At 36.2% G+C, this 20,738-nt stretch overlaps 2 protein-coding genes across 3 annotated transcripts in view; one reads left to right on the top strand and one right to left on the bottom strand.

Annotated features, from left to right (window-relative positions):
* The window catches only part of CLEC12A (C-type lectin domain family 12 member A), a 52,808-nt gene extending 33,888 nt beyond the window's left edge, over nucleotides 1-18,920 (bottom strand). Inside the window, exons 1-2 of the mRNA XM_063712013.1 lie at nucleotides 16,952-18,920; nucleotides 14,025-14,114 (exon numbers count right to left, since the gene is read on the bottom strand). The gene's annotated coding sequence lies outside the window, so the exon portion shown is untranslated. The remainder of the gene's footprint in view (nucleotides 1-14,024; nucleotides 14,115-16,951) is intronic.
* The window catches only part of CLEC2A (C-type lectin domain family 2 member A), a 29,453-nt gene continuing 25,002 nt past the window's right edge, over nucleotides 16,288-20,738 (top strand). The window contains exon 1 of one of the 2 annotated variants that reach the window (XM_009247438.4): nucleotides 16,288-16,864. In XM_009247438.4, the coding sequence (XP_009245713.1) occupies nucleotides 16,810-16,864 (55 nt within the window). In that variant the 5' untranslated portion in view covers nucleotides 16,288-16,809. The remainder of the gene's footprint in view (nucleotides 16,865-20,738) is intronic. The other variant, XM_002822892.4, reaches the window with a different exon arrangement.

Below are 20,738 nucleotides of genomic sequence, written 5' to 3'. Positions count from 1 at the left end.
ATGCAACCAGAGGAATTTAGTAAAGGCACACTCATTGACAAAAATAAGGTAAGTGGTTGTGATGAAAAGAATGAAGAGGTCCCAGAGGAAGTTATACGAGCTAAAGTGTTCACATCAAATGAACTCTCAATATGTTTCCTAACATTTCAAGTGCAAAGAATAGTATATTGGAAGTCTATCCAAATTTAGGAATAAAAAAGCTTGAGAAGGCATCTAAAAGTTGCTGGCTCCATATTGTAAGCGATACGACAACAAGAGCACGTGCTCAGTTCACACTACTCGTTTTTTTTTTAAGCAAAACACTTGAAACTCAGTGTTTTTAATGTTTTAATTATAGCACACTTTAAAAATATTGATTTTATTGTTGTTTACGTTTCCCTATACGTTTATGACTGAGAGTAAGATAATTTTCAATCAGGAAAAGAGGATAAAGGAAAAATCATACTTTTCCCTATTATTAAAATAGCTTGGTGTGATATCAGCTTGTGCAGTAATTTTTATTATCACACACTACAGTGCAAAATAAAAACTGCCTGTATATGAAACAAGCTTTCATTAGTTCCTATGAAAACATGTAAAAACAATGGCTTTGTTTTCCCACATTTTACTGAACACTCCACAGGTACACTTAGAACACAGCAGTTAAAAATATAGAACAGAAAAAGTTATTAAAAACAAGAAAATGGGGGCAGATCCACCTTGTGGCGTCAGAGAATGTGTACGCTTTCCAGTGCAGGCAATTTATGTTATGGACCTGTGTCCTATCTGAGATTTTTAGGGAGACAATATAAACAAGCCCGAAAGGGAGGGTATGGGACTCCCCATTCTCTGCTCTGCGTAGCAAGCAGGTGGGAGGTGAGGTGCCCATTAGGTTGAATTCTCAGTTATCGCTGTGCCCCAGCCAATCGTGGGCTGCGGAAATCATGGGCTGTGGAGTCACCGCTGCCGGGGCAGAGGCACCGTTGGTGCATGCCCGGCTGCCGTTGCTGCCCCTGCCTCGTACAAACGTCAGAGAAGGCACATGACACGCCCCTGGGGGCCATCTGGCCGAAGTTCACCTGCGGGGCTGAGTGGAGGATGCTAGGTTGCTGTGCTGTTTCTCCTACTGTGTTGCTGCCGCATCACCCCTCAGAAAAACCGGGTCCTCAGTTGCCTGCGGTTTGCACTCACCAAATATAATTAGCAATTTGCAATTCACCCGTAGGATTATTCCAGCCTCTGTAATCACACACAGAAGGATGAGCCTTCCTCGTGAGGGTTGGAGATGGAGGGAGAAGGGATCGAGAGTAAGGATGGGACGGAGGTTGTGGAGCAGAAGACCAACACGCCAGGTGGGTGAGGTTGTGTGATTATTCTAGCATCTTTTCTTGATCCCAGCTTGTACCCTTTTAGAATTGGGAGGGAAGGACAGGGTAGCGGATAGCGACCATAATATAGGTCTTAAGTAAAAGCAGTTTTCATTAATAAAACAAAGACTTCAATAATAATAATAATTGGCGATTCCAGCCTTCTCCATCATATTGGAAAAGACAGTATTTCATTAAAAATACTTGGAATTTTCCCTTGGAAAAGGCAGTATTTCATTAAAAGACGCTACGAGGAAACTTGGTTTTCTGTTCTGGAAGCAGGGCAGAAGAATTAGCAACACAGTTCTGCCAAATAGCACAGGAAAGTGGAGCCAAAGCACCTTCGAGGCTCCTGATGTTCAAACTTTAGGTCTTAGTTCCCTTTCTTATTTTTCTAATATATTAATTGCTGAATTGTGAACAGTAGGACACACGGAAGATAGAGAAAAGAGATAAACATGATGGGTTTTTTGTTGGTTTGCTTGCTTTTTTTCTCTCTGGAACATAAACAATGACATCTGTTTCTCTTTGGTATAATAGAAAGGAAAATAATGATCATCTCAATTTTTATATGTGGAGGTATTGCTTTTCTTCTTTGGGGCATTTCAAGATTTCCCAGAAAATGTAAGTAAACAATTTCTGCTAAAATATTAAATTAAATTGTTAAAATTATTGTATTATTGATTCAATTGGATACCAATAACTAGTCTTTCCTTCCTTAATATAGAACAATTTAGAGGTAAAAGCATTTTCCAAGACAGTGTATCTAATTGCTCTTCAAACTTAGTCACCTGCTTCACCTTTTAGAATAATCAGTCTTTCAATAAATACGTGTCAAGCTTCAGGCACAGTGCTACGTGCTGATGATACAACAATGAAAAAAAATGGTATTTCTTGCCTGAAAGTAATTTATCTTTAACTGAATATGGAAGCATGTAAGCAAACAACTGTAACACAAAAGATATAATTACTAAATAGAACTCTGTTGAATTTGAAGCAGGAGAGGATATTATAAATTAGCTGCTTGTAGTCAAGGCTTTAATGAAGGGAGAAATATTTGTGCTGAATCTTAAAGTCAAGTAGGCGTTCATCAAAGATCATCTTAGAAAGAACATACATGTCAGAGAATCACACCAGGTATAATTATGATGGAGTTACAAAGAAGTAGGGTGAGGAACTGGCAATTGTATTATAGTTCCCTAGTGCATTAACTCTTTCACTGCCATTCATTAGTAATTTATACCTTCTCCTTCATCTCCATTCTCCTCATGCTCATTCTCATGTCTATACTCTTGCTTCCAACTTTTTCTAATTTTAACAATTTGTAGGAAACTTCCAAATGCTCCCATCACCACACCAACTTACTTACTCCATCTCTGCCCCTACACTCTGCCTAGACTCCTGGAACTGTAGATGCAGTATTCATGTTCTACAACAGATCCTATATTCTTTCAGTGGATCAGTAACATCACCCTAGTAATTCTCCACTCTCCTACATCATCCTTTTTTCATCCTCAGCTGAAAGATCTCCATCAGCAAATATGACATACTGGTATCTATATCAACCTTGAAAAAATAAACAACAAAAACAACAAAATTTATTAGACCCCACTTATATTTTAGCAACCAATTTATTGTTTTTCTCCTTGGTACAGCAACCTCCTTAAAATGGCTTTTCAAAATAATTTTTTGTCTTTCCATTTTCTGTTAAATCCACTTGGATCAAGCTTCCACTCTGCTTTTTCCACCAAACTTGTCTTTCAAGTTCACCAGTAACTTCCATATTGCTAAATCGACTGGTCCATTCTCCATTCTCACCTTATTATATAACCTGTCTGCAGCTTTTGGCACTCCCTTTTACTAAAAAAAAAAAAAAAAAATCATTTGACTTACATGACGCCATATTCTTGTAGTTTGCTTTCTACTCTTTTTACCAGCAACCCTGATTCCCTGATTCTCCTTCACTCCGATCTATTTTATGACAAACTATATCATTTCAGACCCATAAGTCTCATTAAGAGTAGGTATTTCTGTATGTTATGTAGGCTATTCATAAAGACAAAAATGCCTGGCATATAGTAGGTGCTCAATCGGTAGTTGTTGACTGCATAAATGAAAGAATGAATTGGTTAGTAAATAAATGAGAAAACTGGCTTTCTGGTGACCCAAGTTTTGAATTAAGTATTTGGGTTTTATATTGGTTATTGATTTGAATTTGACATTTTAAAATAGTTTTGAACATGACACTTTCAAATAACTTTGATAACTTGATTTTTTCACTTCACTCTCAGGTCTCAACTATATAGAACCATATTGCTAGTTGATCCTTCCCATTGAGGATTTTACCACTCACAGATTTGAAGATGAATCAGTTATTTATTTTAGCTGTGGGTAGGAGGTGCTCTCAGAGCTTCTTTCTTTCAGGATTATACCTTAACAAGTAACTTCCTTTATCTAGTGCAGTAACTTAAGGAGTAAAAGTGGAGAGTAAAAAGGGAAATTTTAGCATTCTTTTCTCTCAAAGTTTCTTGCTTCATAAAGGACAAGGAAACAGCACCACCTTCTAAAGAAATGCTGTCTTTGAAAGACAATATAGTCTCAGTTAAGTTGATGATAGGAACCAGCTCACTGAAGTTATGAATACAGAAAAATTTGTTTATTTACACTGCAACTTGTTCTAGAGAGCATAGTAAATTTTAGGAAAGGAATAGATGAATAAAGAAAATTCATGTAGTCTAAAAATTAGGAGGGAAAATGGCTGGAAGATACTGAATTTCTGGAAGTTTGTTACTGAGTTTTTAAATTTTTCATAGATCTCATTCTCCAGTGCTTATTCCTTTCATGTTCTGTTCTCGATATTCAATTTTTTTGAATTGATGTTTAAAGTTAAGTCATTCAAATTGAATACGTAAGTAAAACACATTTTATTAGTCTGAGCTATATAATAATATTTTACTCTGAAGCTCGCTCTTTCTTTCTTTGATACTTTTATTCTTTTTCTCTATTACCTGTTAATTTCAGTTGGAATTCCAAGGCACCTTAGAAACAAGACATGCCAAGAAAATTTAACTATATGTCCACAAGGCTGGAACTGAATCAATAATAATTGCTTCTTTCAATCTGAACATGAAACAACTTAGATCAATGGCTGAGAAAACTGCAAAAGTTATTATGGATCTCTGTCCAGGCTCAATCTCAGAATGAAATGGTTAGATTTCTCCTTTGCAATATTAATCTCATTTAATAGCTACTAAAAGACAGGCACCCTCCTAGGGTGTAACACATTAGCACACCAAAGAATCAAAGATCTTTGCCCTTGTGGAGTTTACATCCTAGGGGAAGAGATAAGCAATGAAAAATTATCTTATTAAATATGTAAGCTCTATATTGTGTTAGAAGTTGGAAAGTTTTATGCAAAAAAATACAAATTAAGGGATGTAATGAGTTCTCCAAGTGGGTTTACTGCAGGTAAGGTTATATCCCAATAAGATGGTGACGTTTTAGCAAGGATGTGAAGCAGGTAAGGGACTATCTGGAAGTGAACTTTCCAGGAAAGGAAAATGGCTGGAGCGTGTGTCTTAAGGCCAGTGAATGTCTGGAATATTCAAGGAACAGAAAAGAAGCAGCCAGTCAATGTATCTAAAATGAGGGAGCAAGTGAAGAATGTGGATCATCAGGGTCTTGCAGGCTATTGTAAAGAGTCTAGTTTTTGCTCCAAATAAAATAGGGAGATACTGCCAAATTATGAGGGAAAATGTAATAGGATCTGACTTAAGTTTTAAAAGAATCATAATCTTTGCTGTGATGTGATTGGCTACTGAGTGGCAAATGTAAATGGAGGGAATCATATTATAAGGCCTTTGCATTAACCGTGCAAGATAATAATGGACTTAAACAGGGTCAACGGCACTGGAGGGAGTGAGAATGAGAAAACTAGGAAAGATCTATGACAGCACTCTGTATTTTGTAAAAGGAATCTTTGATGCATTATCTGGGGCCCTCTTTATATTGGTTTGAACTGAGCAAGCACAATGCAAACAAAATGTGGATGTGGGCAGATGGAGCTACATTCAGCAATCGGTAAGCCTTACTAACATGTATTTACTAGTAAATGTGTAAAGCGTGGTAAAGATTCTGAGTCTATAATTGGCTTCCTCCATAGATTCCTCCACATCGTCCCCCCAAAAGACCCTTGAAAAATAGATGCCGAAGAGAATATTTAGACAAAGTTATGGTTTTCAGTGAGGGTTTGGCATCACATACCAATATTTACGTATGTATGTTGAATTGGTATATACCACATGTGAGTCACAAGTGTTCCCTTTATCCTGAACTGGATGCAAGTCTAAGCAGTTTGATCCTTTCCTCTTTCAACCTGGGACCTTGCCTTTTGTTTTTTTGTTGTTCCTTTGGCCTTTCATTGATGGGAGAGCATTAGAGAGTGTACTGAAGCCTACACTTTCTGCACCCACCAGTGGCCTGACATGGACGAGAGTAAGTTAAGAAGAGAACATGTTCGCCTCAGTTTACCTTTGTTTAAAATTCACGAACTTCTTTATATTCCATAGCTTGAAAAAACTCATCATACACTTAGAATCTGTTTTGTTCTTAAAACACTTAAAAATTTCTCCAACATCAGGGTGGAGAAAGCCATATAAAGGATATTAAGTTCTTAATATTCTTTGGTGAACTAAAGGTGACCACTAGCTACCATTTATTGACTGCCCACTTTGTAATAGATACTTGTTCTGTAGCACTCCGTGCCACACATTACATTGTATATAATATAATAAAATTAGCAGAAGTTTCTAAATTTGAGAAAATTCTCTTATGATGATTGCATTTATATTCCATTTGGGGTGAAAATGCACAATGATTTGAGAGTGATAATATACCCAATATTATATTTTTATCTTTGAAAAATGTAAAAAAAAATGACACAGATTAAACTTTCTGACTATAAAACGTAATATGATATTTTCTTGAAAGAAAATATTAACAGCTTAATGTGTCATTACATATTATATATAGGCCCTTCAAAAAATGAGACAGGAGTTAACATTGGTGTGTTAATTTGCTAGGACTGCTGTAATAAATGCCACTAAATGGGTGGCTTAAAGACAGCTCTGGAGGCCATTAAGTCCAGGATCAAGGTGTTAGTAGGGTTGGTTTCTTTTGAGGCCCTTCTTCTTGGCTTGCAGATGGCTGTCTTCTCACTTTGTCTTCATGTGGCGTCCCTTCAGTACACACTCAAGTCTACGTCTAACTTATTTCTTCTTGTAGGGACATCAGTCATATTTGATTAGAGTGCACCCTAAAGACCTTTTCTTACCTCAATCACTTCTTTTAAAAAAAACAAATACCTTATCTCCAAATCTGTTACATTCTCAGGTACTGGGAGTTAGGTATTTAATGTATGAAATTTGGGGGCCTGTAATTCAGCCCATAACAGTTGTTATTAGTTGGCACTATGGATTGGATAAGCATAAAAATACACATATATTTTGGGAATGGGCAGGATAAAAATTTGAAGTTACCCTAGAAATTAGGAAAGTATACACCAGTACTGTGAAGTTCCCCCAAATAATTACAGTATAACCAGAAATGTATCATGATTAACCATCCTATTTTCCCTCATTTTGAATTTCACATGTTTATATGTATGGCATAAAATATAAGTGTAGGAAATCTTTTCTTTAGATTTTATTTATGTTTACTTATGTGTATCATAATCTATTGAGTAAAGAATGCCTGTTTCACTACAGTGATGGTGATAAAGAGTGGCCAAATGAACATTTATTTCAGCATTAATAGATCAATTTTGTAATATATGAAAGGTATGTTCAATGAAATGTCAGTTACACTCCCCCTCTTTATAATTTCTAAATGGCTAAACACATTGATATATCAATGTTTGTTCTACAGTATAAAGGGAAGAATCCAATCCTTCACAAAATGATTTACAATGTTTGCTATAGTATCAACAGCATAAATTTCCAGGACTGTGTTGTTAGGCACTGAAGTCACATAGTGTCCTTTTCTTCCTACCATCAGGGTCCTGAGGTAAAGTTTGGAGAAAGATAGGAGGAGAGCAACAGCTTATTTCACTTCCTCTACTCCTTCCACACTGCACGTGTTTTAGAAACAGGGCTAATGAAATTTACATTCTGTTTTCCAGGCTGTGCTCAGTTATTTCTCAGGAGGTCCAGTAAATAAAGAATTAATCTATTTGTTTTGTTCCAGGTTTAGTATTGAAGAAGGTGGTGATTGTGCCTTCATACATAAGACAGGCATAAGTAGTGCCAATTGTAATGATACAAAAAAAAAAATATGTTTGCAGCAGAAAAAGCTACTGTCCTTAGATAAAGAGTTCTCCCATACAGGAAATAAAATAATTAACAAAAACCCATCCTTTTTATGTATCATAAATGAATATAGATGCATTTCTCTTCCTGTGAAACATGTTTTAAGTTGATTGATGAGAATTTAAATAATATTCATCTTCATTTAAATAATTATCAAGAAACCTAGAAATTAAAATGAGTTTTTACATGGTGTTGCTAGATTACATAAATTGTTGCATCTAAACCCATGGGCATAATGGTGATCTCGGTCAGAACGGATTTATCAGCAATTTCTCAGTGGAACAAATTGAAAGGTAAAGGGAAGGGAGCGAAAGATACCTCCACTTGACCGAAATTCTATTAAATCTGACTAAAAGAAATAAAAAGATACGCAAAATTTGGTGAGCATCCAGTGCTTCACTCATCTTAGTGGTATGTCACTCATTTAAACAGAGCTACCATTCAACCCAGCAATCCCATCACTGGGCTTATACCCAAAGGAATATAAGTCGCTCCACCATAAAAACATATGTGTTGAGTATGTTCATTGCAGCATTATTCAAAATAGCAAAGACATAGAATCAACTTAGATGCCCATCAATGGTAGACTGGATAAAGAAAATATGGTACATCTGCACCATGAAATACTACCCAGCCATAAAAAAGAATGAGATCATGTGCTTTGCAGAAACATGGATGGAGCTGGAGGTCGTTCTACGAAATGAACTAACGCAGGAACAGAAAACCAAATACCATGTGTTCTCACATATAAGTAGGAGCTAAACATTGAGTACATGTGGACACAAGGGAACAAAAGTCATCAGGGCCTACTTGAGGGTAGAGGGTGAGAAGAAGGTGAGTAATGAAAAACTATCTATCAGGTACTATGTTTATTACTTGAGTGATGAAATAATTTGTACTCCAAACCTCCATGACCTACAGAACATGACCATTTACCTATATAACAAACCTGCACATATAGTCCTGAAACTAAAATAAAAGTTAAAAAATAAAACTTGGAAAGAAGGTCCATGGGAGAAATACTAAGAGGTTGACTAGGGTCTCTGACCTTGCATCACCATCACAGACCAAATTTCCTGGAAATACTGAGCTGCGTACAACTTCCCATGATTCCCTAGGTCTTTAGTCAAGTTATGAAACTAGCGAGTTATTTACATTAAGTGGATTTGTTGTTGCTGTTGTCGCTGAAACTAGTGAAAGAATCGACTTTTGTGCTATGAGTCATGGGAGCAAAAAGTGAGTATTTAGAGATGGAGAGGACAACGAAGAAGGAAGCCCTGGTGACTTGAAGAAATCATGGAGAGTTCTCTGGATTCCCACAAACCTATGGGGTTTAGATTCCAGCTAATACTTACACGGGTCTCAGAAGGACAGAGGGCAAGGGTTAACATCTGGCTGTTATTAAAATCTCTGCGCTTCTTAATATTTTACTTTGGCCTAGTTTTCTTTTCTTCACTTTTACATTTCCTGATATAATGAGTAATTCTCTTTTGAGTATTAACTTGTACCATGAACTATGCTAAATATTTTTACCCCTAAATGATGAATAATTTTTATCATTTTTTGCTTAAATAAATGAGCAAATGAAAGATTGTTTACCTGGGATTATAGTAAAAGGTAGAACCACATTTTAAATTCAGCTGGGTCTCACACACGTTATATTATAGACATTCAAACAATATGGAAAATAATATTGAAAAAATAGATGGTTGGCCAGGCGCGGTGGCTCACGCCTGTAATCCCTGCACTTTGGGAGGCCGAGGCGGGCAGATCACGAGATCAGGAGATCGAGACCATCCTGGCTAACACGGTGAAACCCCGTCTCTACTAAAAAATAGAAAAAATTAGCCGGGCGTGGTGGCGGGTGCCTGCAGTCTCAGCTACTCGGGAGGCTGAGGCAGGAGAATGGTGTGAACCCGGGAGGCAGAGCTTGCAGTGAGCCGAGATTGCACCACTGCACTCCAGCCTGGGCAACAGAGTGAGACTCCATCTCAAAAAAAAAAAAAAAAAAGAGAGAAAAAATAGATGGTTATGTTTAGCATCATCAGAAGCACGTTTTGTCAGCATCTTCTCATCTTCTCATTCTCTATGGGGCCGGAATTTAATAGTGTGTAAATTGTGTTAGCAGGTTAAATGCAGCTGTTGTTAAATTATAATTTACATGCTGTACAAGAACAAAAATAATTCTAAAATTTTCAGATTATTGTGCTACAAAAAAATGACCATTGTTAGCAAAATGAGGATGGGGAATGAGACTTATGCATTTTTGAGGTCATTAAACATCTCCATTAGCCATCTCTGGAGTGGTGACTATCACATTAAAAGGGGACCGCTTTGCATCTCCTAATGATGACATTTCTATCCAGCTGTACTGAAATAGAAATAATGTTAAAAGGAGTCAGAGCGCCCAGTGGAGAAAATTAGACATGTAAAGAAGAAAAGAGAAAGGAACAAATAATGGGCTACGGGTTGAATTTTATGAACATGAGCAGAACTTTGAACATTTTTAAGTATATTTATTCAGGCTAGGTGAGTGGATTTCATCCCCTTCCAACTTATTCTGAGGACAGTACCCAGAGTGAACATATTAAATGTATGTCAGATCACACTGCTATTCTGCTCAAAGTAGTTTTCCATCTTCCCATTTCACTTAGAATATTAGCCACAGGCCTCAGAATGGCAAAAACGGAATTACCCTGTTGGTACTTAGCCGAACTCTTCTCTCACTGTTCTCCTCCTCCAGACACAGCTGGCTTCCTCACTCTTTCTGGAATGTGCCAGGCGTACACTTGCCCTAGGATCTTCACACAGTTTCACCAGGATGATGGTATCCACATGGCACTTTCCCTCCTCAAAGTTCATTTACATTTCACTTTCACAGTGACTACCCTATTAAAATTGCAGCTCACACTCCTCAACCTTGACATTACTAATCAATTTTAACCTGGCCTGTCTTTTGTTTTTAGCGGAACTTATTCCATACTGAAATACCATACCATTCGTTTACTATCTTTAGTCTTTATGTTTAAACTTCCTGGAATGGAAACCCCATGAGTAAAGGAATCTGTGTCTATTTTGTTCATAGATGTATCTCAAGCACCCTGAAAAATGCCAAGTACTAATTAGGCATTCTGTAAATATTTGTTGAATAAGACAATGAAGAGGCAAATTAAATTAAATACAAAATAGTTTGTTATCCAGGACATTTCTGACTATATAGCCAAAGCTTTAAAATGAAGATAAGAATAATTTTATAAAATGAATTAGACACATATCAACCCTAGGGAGAATCTTCAAGGTGGTCTGCTCCTTTGAAAAGCTTTAAACAGGAAAGCCTTTATTTAAAGAATGGGCTGGGCGTGGTGGCTCACACCTGTAATCCCAGCATTTTGGGAGGCTGAGGCGGGTGGATCACCTGAGGTCAGGAGTTCGAGACCAGCTGGACCAACATGGAGAAGCCCCGTCTCTACTAAAAATACAAAATTAGCCAGGCATGGTGGCGCATGCCCATAATCCCAGCTACTCAGGAGACTGAGGCAGGAGAATCACTTGAATCCAGGAGGTGGAGGTTGCGTGAGCCGAGATTGCACCATTGCATTCCAGCCTGGTCCACAGGAGAGAAACTCCATCTCAAAAAAAAAAAAAAAAAATGACACTGTGCTTCTGGAAATAACCTAATTATTACCAGAGGAAGGAATTCATGTCTATGCCAGACAAGAGCTTTCACCCTTTAGAAGTGTTTTACTGAAGGTCACACACACACACACACACACACACACAGATCAAATTGCGGAACTCTCTGAAGCATACAGAGAATGGCATTTATTCTGGCAAGAAGTGTGCAAATTGTTACAAGAAACATAAGGGATAGCAAGTATGAACAATTATATTTCAACAGATGCAGGAAGCAGTTGAAATATGGCTTCTCAACATCTGGGGCTTGCACACTTGTCATCTGGAAACCAGATTGGGTCAGTTACATGTGGAAAGGAATAAGTTATTGCCAGACCACATTTCCATATTAAAAGAAGTCTCCATTACCAGGTTCTTTTTTTAAAGACACCAAATAGACCAGGGAGTTACTAAAAATGGAAGGAGGTCGTGAGAAAGCAAGTCATACTATGAATAGGACCTCACCTTATGAATTGCCTCTCTAGCAAAATCAACTGCAGAAAGGAAAGACACTGTCTGTTAAATGAAAGGTAATAAATGGAATTCGCAGGTGGACAAAAATACCTCCTGAAATCCTGTAACCCAGCAGGGTACAGATGAGACACGCCCTCTGCAGATACAGTGTGCAACTACCAGTGTGACTCTGAGTGCCCGTTTTCTGTCTCTGCACCGAAGCACCAAAAGCAAAGATTCCAGGCTGAAGCAAATTTTTTTTTTTTTTTTTTTTTGAGAAGCAGTCTCGCTCTGTCGCCCAGGCTGGAGTGCAGTGGCGAGATCTCCGCTCACTGCAAGCTCCGCCTCCCGGGTTAACGCCATTCTCCTGCCTCAGCCTCCCCGAGTAGCTGGGACTACAGGCACCAGTTTCCACGCCCGACTAATTTTTTGTATTTTTAGTACAGGCAAGGTTTCACCGTGTTAGCCAGGATGGTCTCGTTCTCCTGACCTCGTGATCCGCCCGCCTCGGCCTCCCAAAGTGGTGGGATTACAGGCGTGAGCCACTGCGCCCAGCCGCAAGTATGTTGTTTTATCTGTTAATGAGAGCAGGCAGCTCAAACTAAGGAAAGGTGTTAATAAACAGGATTATTTCCATTTATAATACAAGGAGGCAAATTAGTTGAGATTATTACATAGGTAATTGACGAGGATTTGATTAGTCAATGGATGTAATGTGCCTAACATGGAGTAAACAGTACCTAGTGCCTACACCTGAACACATTTGGAAACATGGGGTATTTATTATTTGAGCAAAGACCTCCAGCAGGCTTAAACTCTTTGGACAAAAAGCTAATGTCAAACACTGAACAAAGGAAGTTGCTGGAGGAGTGTCTTACTCATTTCTTTTGAAAATCCTAGTAGGCTTTTTGGAATCTCACTTTAGTACTTCCTATCTTCTGTAATTTGGTGTGAAAACTTCAATTTTCACATCTACACATATAAGCACTCACACAGATACATTTACTGAAATATAGATGCCTGTATTCATGTATTCTAGAACACATAAATATCTATTTATACACTCAAAATGCATATATACACATATATGCATATGCCACATATTTAGATATATATAGACTTACATTAATATGTTTACATGTATATGCACAAATATAAATGTGCATATAAAATACACAGTGTATTTATATAGTAAATATATATAGTATATTTACTATATAAAATATATATAGTAAAAAACTGAATTGGCTATATCTACTAGAAGATAAAGTAGACTTCCATAGAAGGCACATTACTATGGATAAAGGAGCACATTTCATAATGATAAATAGGTCAATTCATCAAGAGAACATAATCATAATTGTGTGTGCATCTAATAAGAGAGATTTAAAATACAAGAAACAAAAACTGAATTGAAAGGAGTAGACAAACACAATTATAACTGGGAATTTCAACTACCTTCTGCCAGTTATTGATAGAATAATTAGAAAGTAATTTATAGAAGAAGGCTGAACAACACCATTAAGCAAACTTTCATTAATACTTATGAAATACCCACCCAACAATAGCAGAATTAACTTCTTTTATCAAATTCATGCAAAAAAATCAAGACAGACCATATCTGGGTCACAAAAAACATTAAATAAATTCCAAAGAATTTAAAAAAATTAAAGTATTCCTTTAATCACAACAGAATCAAACTAGGAACCAGTAACCCACATTGTATCTGGAAAATCCCCACATATTTAGAATGTAAAAGCATACCCCAAATTAATGCATAGGAAAAAGAAGAAATTACAAAGAAAATTATGAAATATTTTGAACTGAATGTAAATGTGAACACAACATTGTTTTGTGGGATGCAGCTAAAAGAGTGCATAGGAGGAAATGGAGAGCAATGCAGTGCTAATATTAGAAATGAAGAAAAGCCTTAAGTTAATCTAGCCTTCTATGTTAAAAGAGAAAAACAAGAGAAAACTAAACCTAATGTATAAAAGAATGAAGTGAAAACAATGAAATAAAAACGAGAAAACTAAAAGAGAAAATTAATGGAAACAATACCTGGTGTTTTGGAAAGATCAACTTTTATCCAGTTCAAAGATGGATAAACAGTAAACTAAGAATAAGAATAGAAGGAAACTTTCTCAAGCTGATAAACAGCGTCTTCAAAACCCTACACCTAGCATACCTTATGATAGAAGATAATGGTTTCCTCCTAAGACTGGAGACATCGCAGGAATAGGAAATCTTCCCCTTTTATTCGACAATTATGCTGGTGCTAGCAGTAAAATAAGGCAAGAAAAAGAAACAAAAGGAATGCTTATTAGAAAAGAAGTAAAATGGCCTTTATTCACAATGGCATAAACACTTCTGCAGGAAATCCTAAGGAATCTAAAAAACAGGTTATAGAAAGAATAAGTGCATAGTTCAGCAAAGTCTGAAGATGCAAAGTAAATAAACAAAAATAAATTACATTCCTACATCCTAACAACAGACAACTGGAAATTTTTTTTTTTTTTTTTTTTTTTTTGAGACGGAGTCTCACTTTGTCGACCAGGCTGGAGTGCTGGAGTGTTGTGGCGCAATCTCAGCTCACTGCAACTCCTGGGTTCACGCCATTCTCCTGCCTCAGCCTCCCAAGTAGCTGGGACTACAGGCGCCTGCCACCATGCCTGGCTAATTTTTTGTATTTTTTTTTGTATTTTTTGTTTTTTAGTAGAGACGAGGTTTCACCATGTTAGCCAGGATGGTCTCGATCTTCTGACCTCGTGATCCACCCGCCTTGGCCTCCCAAAGTGCTGGGATTACAGGCGTGAGCCACCACGGCCAGACAATTGGAAATTTAAGTTCAATCTATAATACCATTTGCACTGATATCAAAAATATAAAATGCGTGGGGATAAAAATGATGTATGTGCAAAAGTTGTACACTAAAAACTCCAAAACATTGCTGAGTACTAATTAAAGGAGACTGAATTTTCAGCTAAGTGACAAAGTAATTCAAAAAAGAAAGGTAATCTTTTCAGCACATGGTCCTGGAACAATGGGATATTCATATTTTGAAAATTTTATATTGATTTTTATGCAAACTATCCCATATGCAAAGCTTTTATCAAAATGAGCCAAAAACTTAAATATAAGAGCTAAATTTTAAAAGGCCAGAAAAAAATGGGGTAATCTTTGTGACCTTGAGATAGGCAAAGGTTTCACAGTGAAGACACAAAACTCATACACCATGGAAAAAACGATAAATTTGACTTTATTTAAAAGAAATAATTTTGACATTTCAAAAGAACTGTGAAGAAGTAAAGAATAAAGTCATACACTGGGAAAGAACATTTGCAAAACATGTATACAATGAGTGACTCATATCCAATATTCAAAAAGAACTCATAACTTAATAATAGGCAACCCAATGAAAAACTGGCAAAGTATTGCACAAACATGTCACCAAGGAAGACATATGATCAATATGCACATAAAAAGATGCTCAGCATCATTAGTCGCCAGAAGACTGTAAACTGAAACCATATGCGAGATCAATATATGTATACTAGAAGAGCTAAAATTAAAACAGATAGACAATAATAAGTGGTGTTGAGGATGTGAAGTAACTGGAACTGTCTCATGTATTGTTGATGGAAACTGAATCTCATACACCTACTTTGGAAAACAGTTTGACAGCTTTTTTTTTTTTCTTTTGAGATGGAGTCTTCCTCTGTTGCCCAGGCTGGAGTGCAGTGGCACGATCTCGGCTCACTGCAAGCTCCGCCTCCCGGGTTCACACCATTCTCCTGCCTCAGCCTCCCGAGTAGCTGGGACTACAGGCACCCGCCACTACACCCGGCTAATTTTTTTGTATTTTTAGTAGAGACGGGGTTTCACCGTGTTAGCCAGGATAGTCTTGATCTCCTGACCTCATGATCCACCCGCCTCGGCCTCCCCAAGTGCTGGGATTACAGGCGTGAGCCACTGCGCCCAGCCAGTTTTACAGCTTTTTATAAAGATAAACATATGATGCAGCAATTCAATTTCTGGGAATTTATCCAAGAGAAAACTTGCTCACACAAAAATGCTTGTGTACAGCAGTTTCATACATAACAGACACACCCTAGAAACAAAAGTCCATCAACCAGTGATAGAAGAGATAATTTCTGGTATAACATACAATAGGAATACTACTAAGAAATAAAAGGGAATGAACTACTTACATGCACAACGACTTGAGTGAATCTCAAAAGCATTATAAATGAAATAAGCAAGAGACAAGACACTACATATTACATGATACCATTTATATAAAATTCTATGAAAGGGGCTGGCCGTGGTGGCTCATGCCTGTAATACCAGCACTTTGGGTGACTGAAGCCAGAGGATCACTTAAGCCCAGGAGTTCAAGACCAGTCTGGGCAATATAATGAGACCTAGTCTCTACAAAAAATAAACTTAGCAGGGCATGATGGTGCGCGACTGTAGTCCCAGCTACTTGGGTGGGTAGGGCAGGAGGATTGCTTCAGCCAAGGAGGTCCAGGTTGCAATGGGCCAAGTTTTCCCCACTGCACTCCAGCTTGGGCAACACAGTGAGACCCCGTCTCAAAAAAAAAAAAAAAATTCCATGAAAGGAAAAACTATATTGATATAAAGCACATTAATGCTTGCCAGGGTCCAGGGTCAGAAAAGATAGTGATCACAAAAGGAAAAAAAGAAAGATGATGGAAATATTCCATAGCACGGTTGTTGTGGTGTTTACATGATTGACTTTACGATCCTTTTGGATGAGTTAATTTTTCAATTCCTTCCCTAAACTAACAAGTCTGCCTACTTTTATCTTTGATCTAAAATTAGTACTGATGTTTTCCATTTGGATTGGGTAAGTCTCTTTTGACTGAAGCTTGCTCAGTGCCTAAGTAAGTGATGTACATAAAAAGCTTTCTAGTCCTCTCCTACTGATCTCCATCAGTTAGCACATTGCCATGATTAATCCAGAGCTACGGGATGGCAGAGCTGATGGCTTCATACGTCGGATAGGTAAGTTTTATAGAGTGAATGAGAAGGAAGTAAAGGAAAGATAAAACAAAATACAGGACAGCTTAAAAATGTGGACTCTTTACTTACCGTGAAAGTCTTCTAAAGTAAGTGAGGGATGGGGAAGCACTTCTGGAGAATTGTGGAAGCCTGCTAAAGCATGTAGAGTTTTATGTCTGCAAGAGAGGGCATAAGCTTGTGTGTAAGAAGGTTTTGGGGGAGAATTTTACGGTACGTGTATTATATCTCAATAAGAATGTTTTTAAAATGTACTTTCACAGGAAAAAAATTGCTTAACACTTTTATACAGGATAAAAAGCAAATGCTTCGCTCTGGAAGGAGGCTCGATCATTGTGACTTAATGAGACTGAAAAGAACTTTTCAAAAATTGTAAGATTCAGCTAAGGCTAACAATGAAGTTTGTTTTCAGTGGATTGAAACATCAACAAACCAATAAATAAAAACAAGTTACACATACAAACACCCTCCATTCGCAATAGTTCTGAGGGTTTATGTTAAAGAAAATGAATGAATTGTATGCCAAATGACTGGAATAGGAAGCCTGCCAAAACTTTAAGATAAAGACAGTGAAGAGATAAAAAGTAAAATCTTGAAAGGAGTTACGGACTCCAGCTGAAACCACTGTTAGAGTTTACTGATGTGAATTCCCAGGGCAATTGGTATAATTCTTTTAATAATAAGTAAGCCTGATACTCTTAAAAGTTGAAGAGACCTCAGTAGCTACCTAGTAAAACTTTTCATCTACCGTGCGATTTCTAGCTACAGCATTTCTAGCAGCCTATACTAGAATGTTTTCTGTGATAATATCTCTCTGTCTTAGAAGACTTTCTATTTTAATTTAACGACGTTCTAGTTAGAAGTTTCTTTAGGGTAAGGTTAAATTTACTTCCTTGTATATTCTAACTATTGGTCATAGTTACGAACTCTTGATCTATGAAAACTGCATAAGAAAAATTTTTAAAATTATTCTACATTTTACACAATTGGACATTAGTATTACAAAAAGAAATAAGATTCCATTCCTTTAGCCAAATAAATTAGTCAGGCTTGTCTGGGTAACAGATTTAAGAGTTTAGAGAGTAAAAAGTGGAAAAAAATTTATCTCATTGCATAACGAAAAGAGACAAAATATGAAGTACTGTGAAGCATTTACTGGAAGATTATGAGAAAGCCGGGCTGCAGGAATCATTAGAACATCTATTCTGAGAATTTAATTAAAGCATAATAAAAATGCTCCAAAAGAAAAGATATTAATAAAATGAAGAAGCGCCAAGAACACAATAAAAACCAAGTGAAAATAATTATTATAGAAATATAATGTTTGAAATAAAGAACATTTTGAGGAGTTAATTAGTAGAATGGACGCTGATTAAGAATGAATAAGACCTAGGAGACGCTATTAAAAACATGACAGAAAAGAAAACAATTAGAAAATACAAAATAAAAGCTGAGAGATATGAAAAATAGAAGTAGAAATGCCAGCTTCTAGATAACAAGCATCTGACACAGAGAGAGAAAAAGAATAGTGGATAGGAAATATTTGAAGAAATAATATTCCAACTTCTAAAATTAATAAAAGCCAAATACCTCAAATTGAAACTTCAAAAGTGTGCAAACAAAATAGATAAGAAAAAATATGCATCTTGGCACAATAGCGTGAAATAAAAATATACGAAACTAAAAAATGAGGTAATAGGAAACGTTAGTGAAAAAGAGAAGAAATGAGAGGGATAACAAATCAAATGGTGGCTACTAGAAAAGACTAGAGAACTAGATGTCTAAAAGTTTACAGAAGAAGATACAATAAAGAAAATATCAAAAAAGTACAAATAATCACAAAAACCACAAATATTAAAATTTAATAAAACATTATGGAAATAATTAATCAATTATTATGGGGCAATCTCTGTTCCCTTAAAATTTTATATATTGAAGCTCTAACCCCCTCTACCTCAGAATGTGATCTGGTTTGGAGATAGTGTCTTTACCACGTTAAAATTAGGTCGGTAGGTTGGGACCTAATTTAATATTACTGGTGTTCTCACAAAAAAGGAAAATTTAGAGACAGACCCATATACAGGGAGAATGCCATCTTCAAGCCAAGGAGAATGGCCTGGAACAGATTCTTTCCTTACAGGCCTCACAAGGAACCCATCCGACCAACATCTTAATTTCAGACTTCTTGTCTCCAGAACTGTATGACAATACATTCCTGTTAATTTTAGCCGCCCAGTTTGTGAAAACTTGTTATGGCAGGCCTAGCAAACTAAAACACTAATGCATTTATAAATATTAAAAAAAGAATGTAGAGGTCTAAAAAATATAAAATGCCAAAATGTAATGAGAATAAATAAATAATTATAGAATTATAGAAATTAAAAATAAATAAATTGAAAAGGCAACTAAAATTGAGTAATCTACTGATCTTTCAAGAAATAGCTAATTTTTGTATTGGACATCTTGCTTCAAAAAATAGCAAAATGAGATATTTACCCCGATTTAATAGACTTTTTGATTTCCAAACAAAGTCAGAACAAGACAAAAAGAAACAGACTCATCTTCTTATGAAATTAGAAGTAGAAATTCCAAGAAAATTTTTATTTACTATATACAACAAAGCAGTTAAAAATTCATATTCAAGTGGATTTATCTTAGGAATGCTTTGATATCAGAATATCAGTGCAAGCTACCCTATTAAACATTTTTGAAAGTCCACACAATTATTCAGTAAGTGCATTTGATAACAACAAGGAAACATGATAACATTCAATGTCTGTCTGAGATAAGTCCCTCTTAAGAAACTAGGAATAGAAAAATTCTTTTTTAAATTGCTAATGTTGTATGTTAAATTTATACAGCATTTTTACAGTGCTTAATAATGAAAATTTAAACATTCCATTTAAGATTAAAAACAAGAAAAAAATGTTCACTGTAACTACTACTGTTTAGCAATAGCGTAGTACAATGCTCAAGGCAACCACTGATATAAGAACACAAAAGGAATTATAAAGGAAAAGGATTGCAATGGAAGAGTTGTGTCTGCAATATTTTCAGATTATTGGATTATATAAAAATAAATACCAACAGAATCCACTAGAAAACTATTAGAAATAATACCAGAGTTCAAGAGGGTTACTTAAAAGAGCACATTTAACAAGTCAATACTATTTCTGTATGCTAGAAGTGTTGTTTTTATCTAGTTTTTTCAGCTTTTTTTTTTTTTTTGTCACTGTGTGAGAACGGTAGAGATGACTTCCAATCTATTGCAAATATCGCATGCCAGAACAGGAATGAAGGACATGTATTTTAATTAAAAATAAAAACTGCTAAAGAATTTTCCAAAACACTTATACCTTTTTGTACTTCAACCAGTTATGTATGTGTTTTGGTTCCCCTATATCCTGCTAACACTTGGTACTGTCAGTCTTTTTCATTTTAACAGTGCAAGTGGCATGTAGTCATATTCCATTGTGGTTTTATTCTGCATTTTGCTTGTGACTAATAATATGGAACATCTTTTATGTGCTTATTGCTCACTTGTGTGTATTCTTTTGTAAGTATTTGTTCAAGACTTTGGTTCTTTTTTTTATCAAGTTGTTTGTACCATATCTCTAAATTACAGACCTTTTAATATTTTCGATACTAGTCTTTTTTGCATACATGTATTGTAACTATTTTCTCCCAGGCTGTAACTTGCATATTTATATTCACAACAGTGTCTTGTATCTTGAAATGGGCAGAGGTTTAAATTTCTTTCTTTCTTTCTTTTTTTTTTTTTTTTAAGACAGAGCCTCACTCTGTCACCCAGGCTGGAGTGCAGTGGCATAATTCTGATGACTGCAGCCTCCGCCTCCTG

The sequence above is a fragment of the Pongo abelii genome, chromosome 10 (genome assembly GCF_028885655.2).
Source record: "Pongo abelii isolate AG06213 chromosome 10, NHGRI_mPonAbe1-v2.0_pri, whole genome shotgun sequence".
Taxonomy (NCBI): Eukaryota; Metazoa; Chordata; class Mammalia; order Primates; family Hominidae; genus Pongo; species Pongo abelii.
The sequence above is the reverse complement of the archived record's forward strand: the minus strand, read 5'-3'. Positions and strand labels throughout refer to the sequence as shown.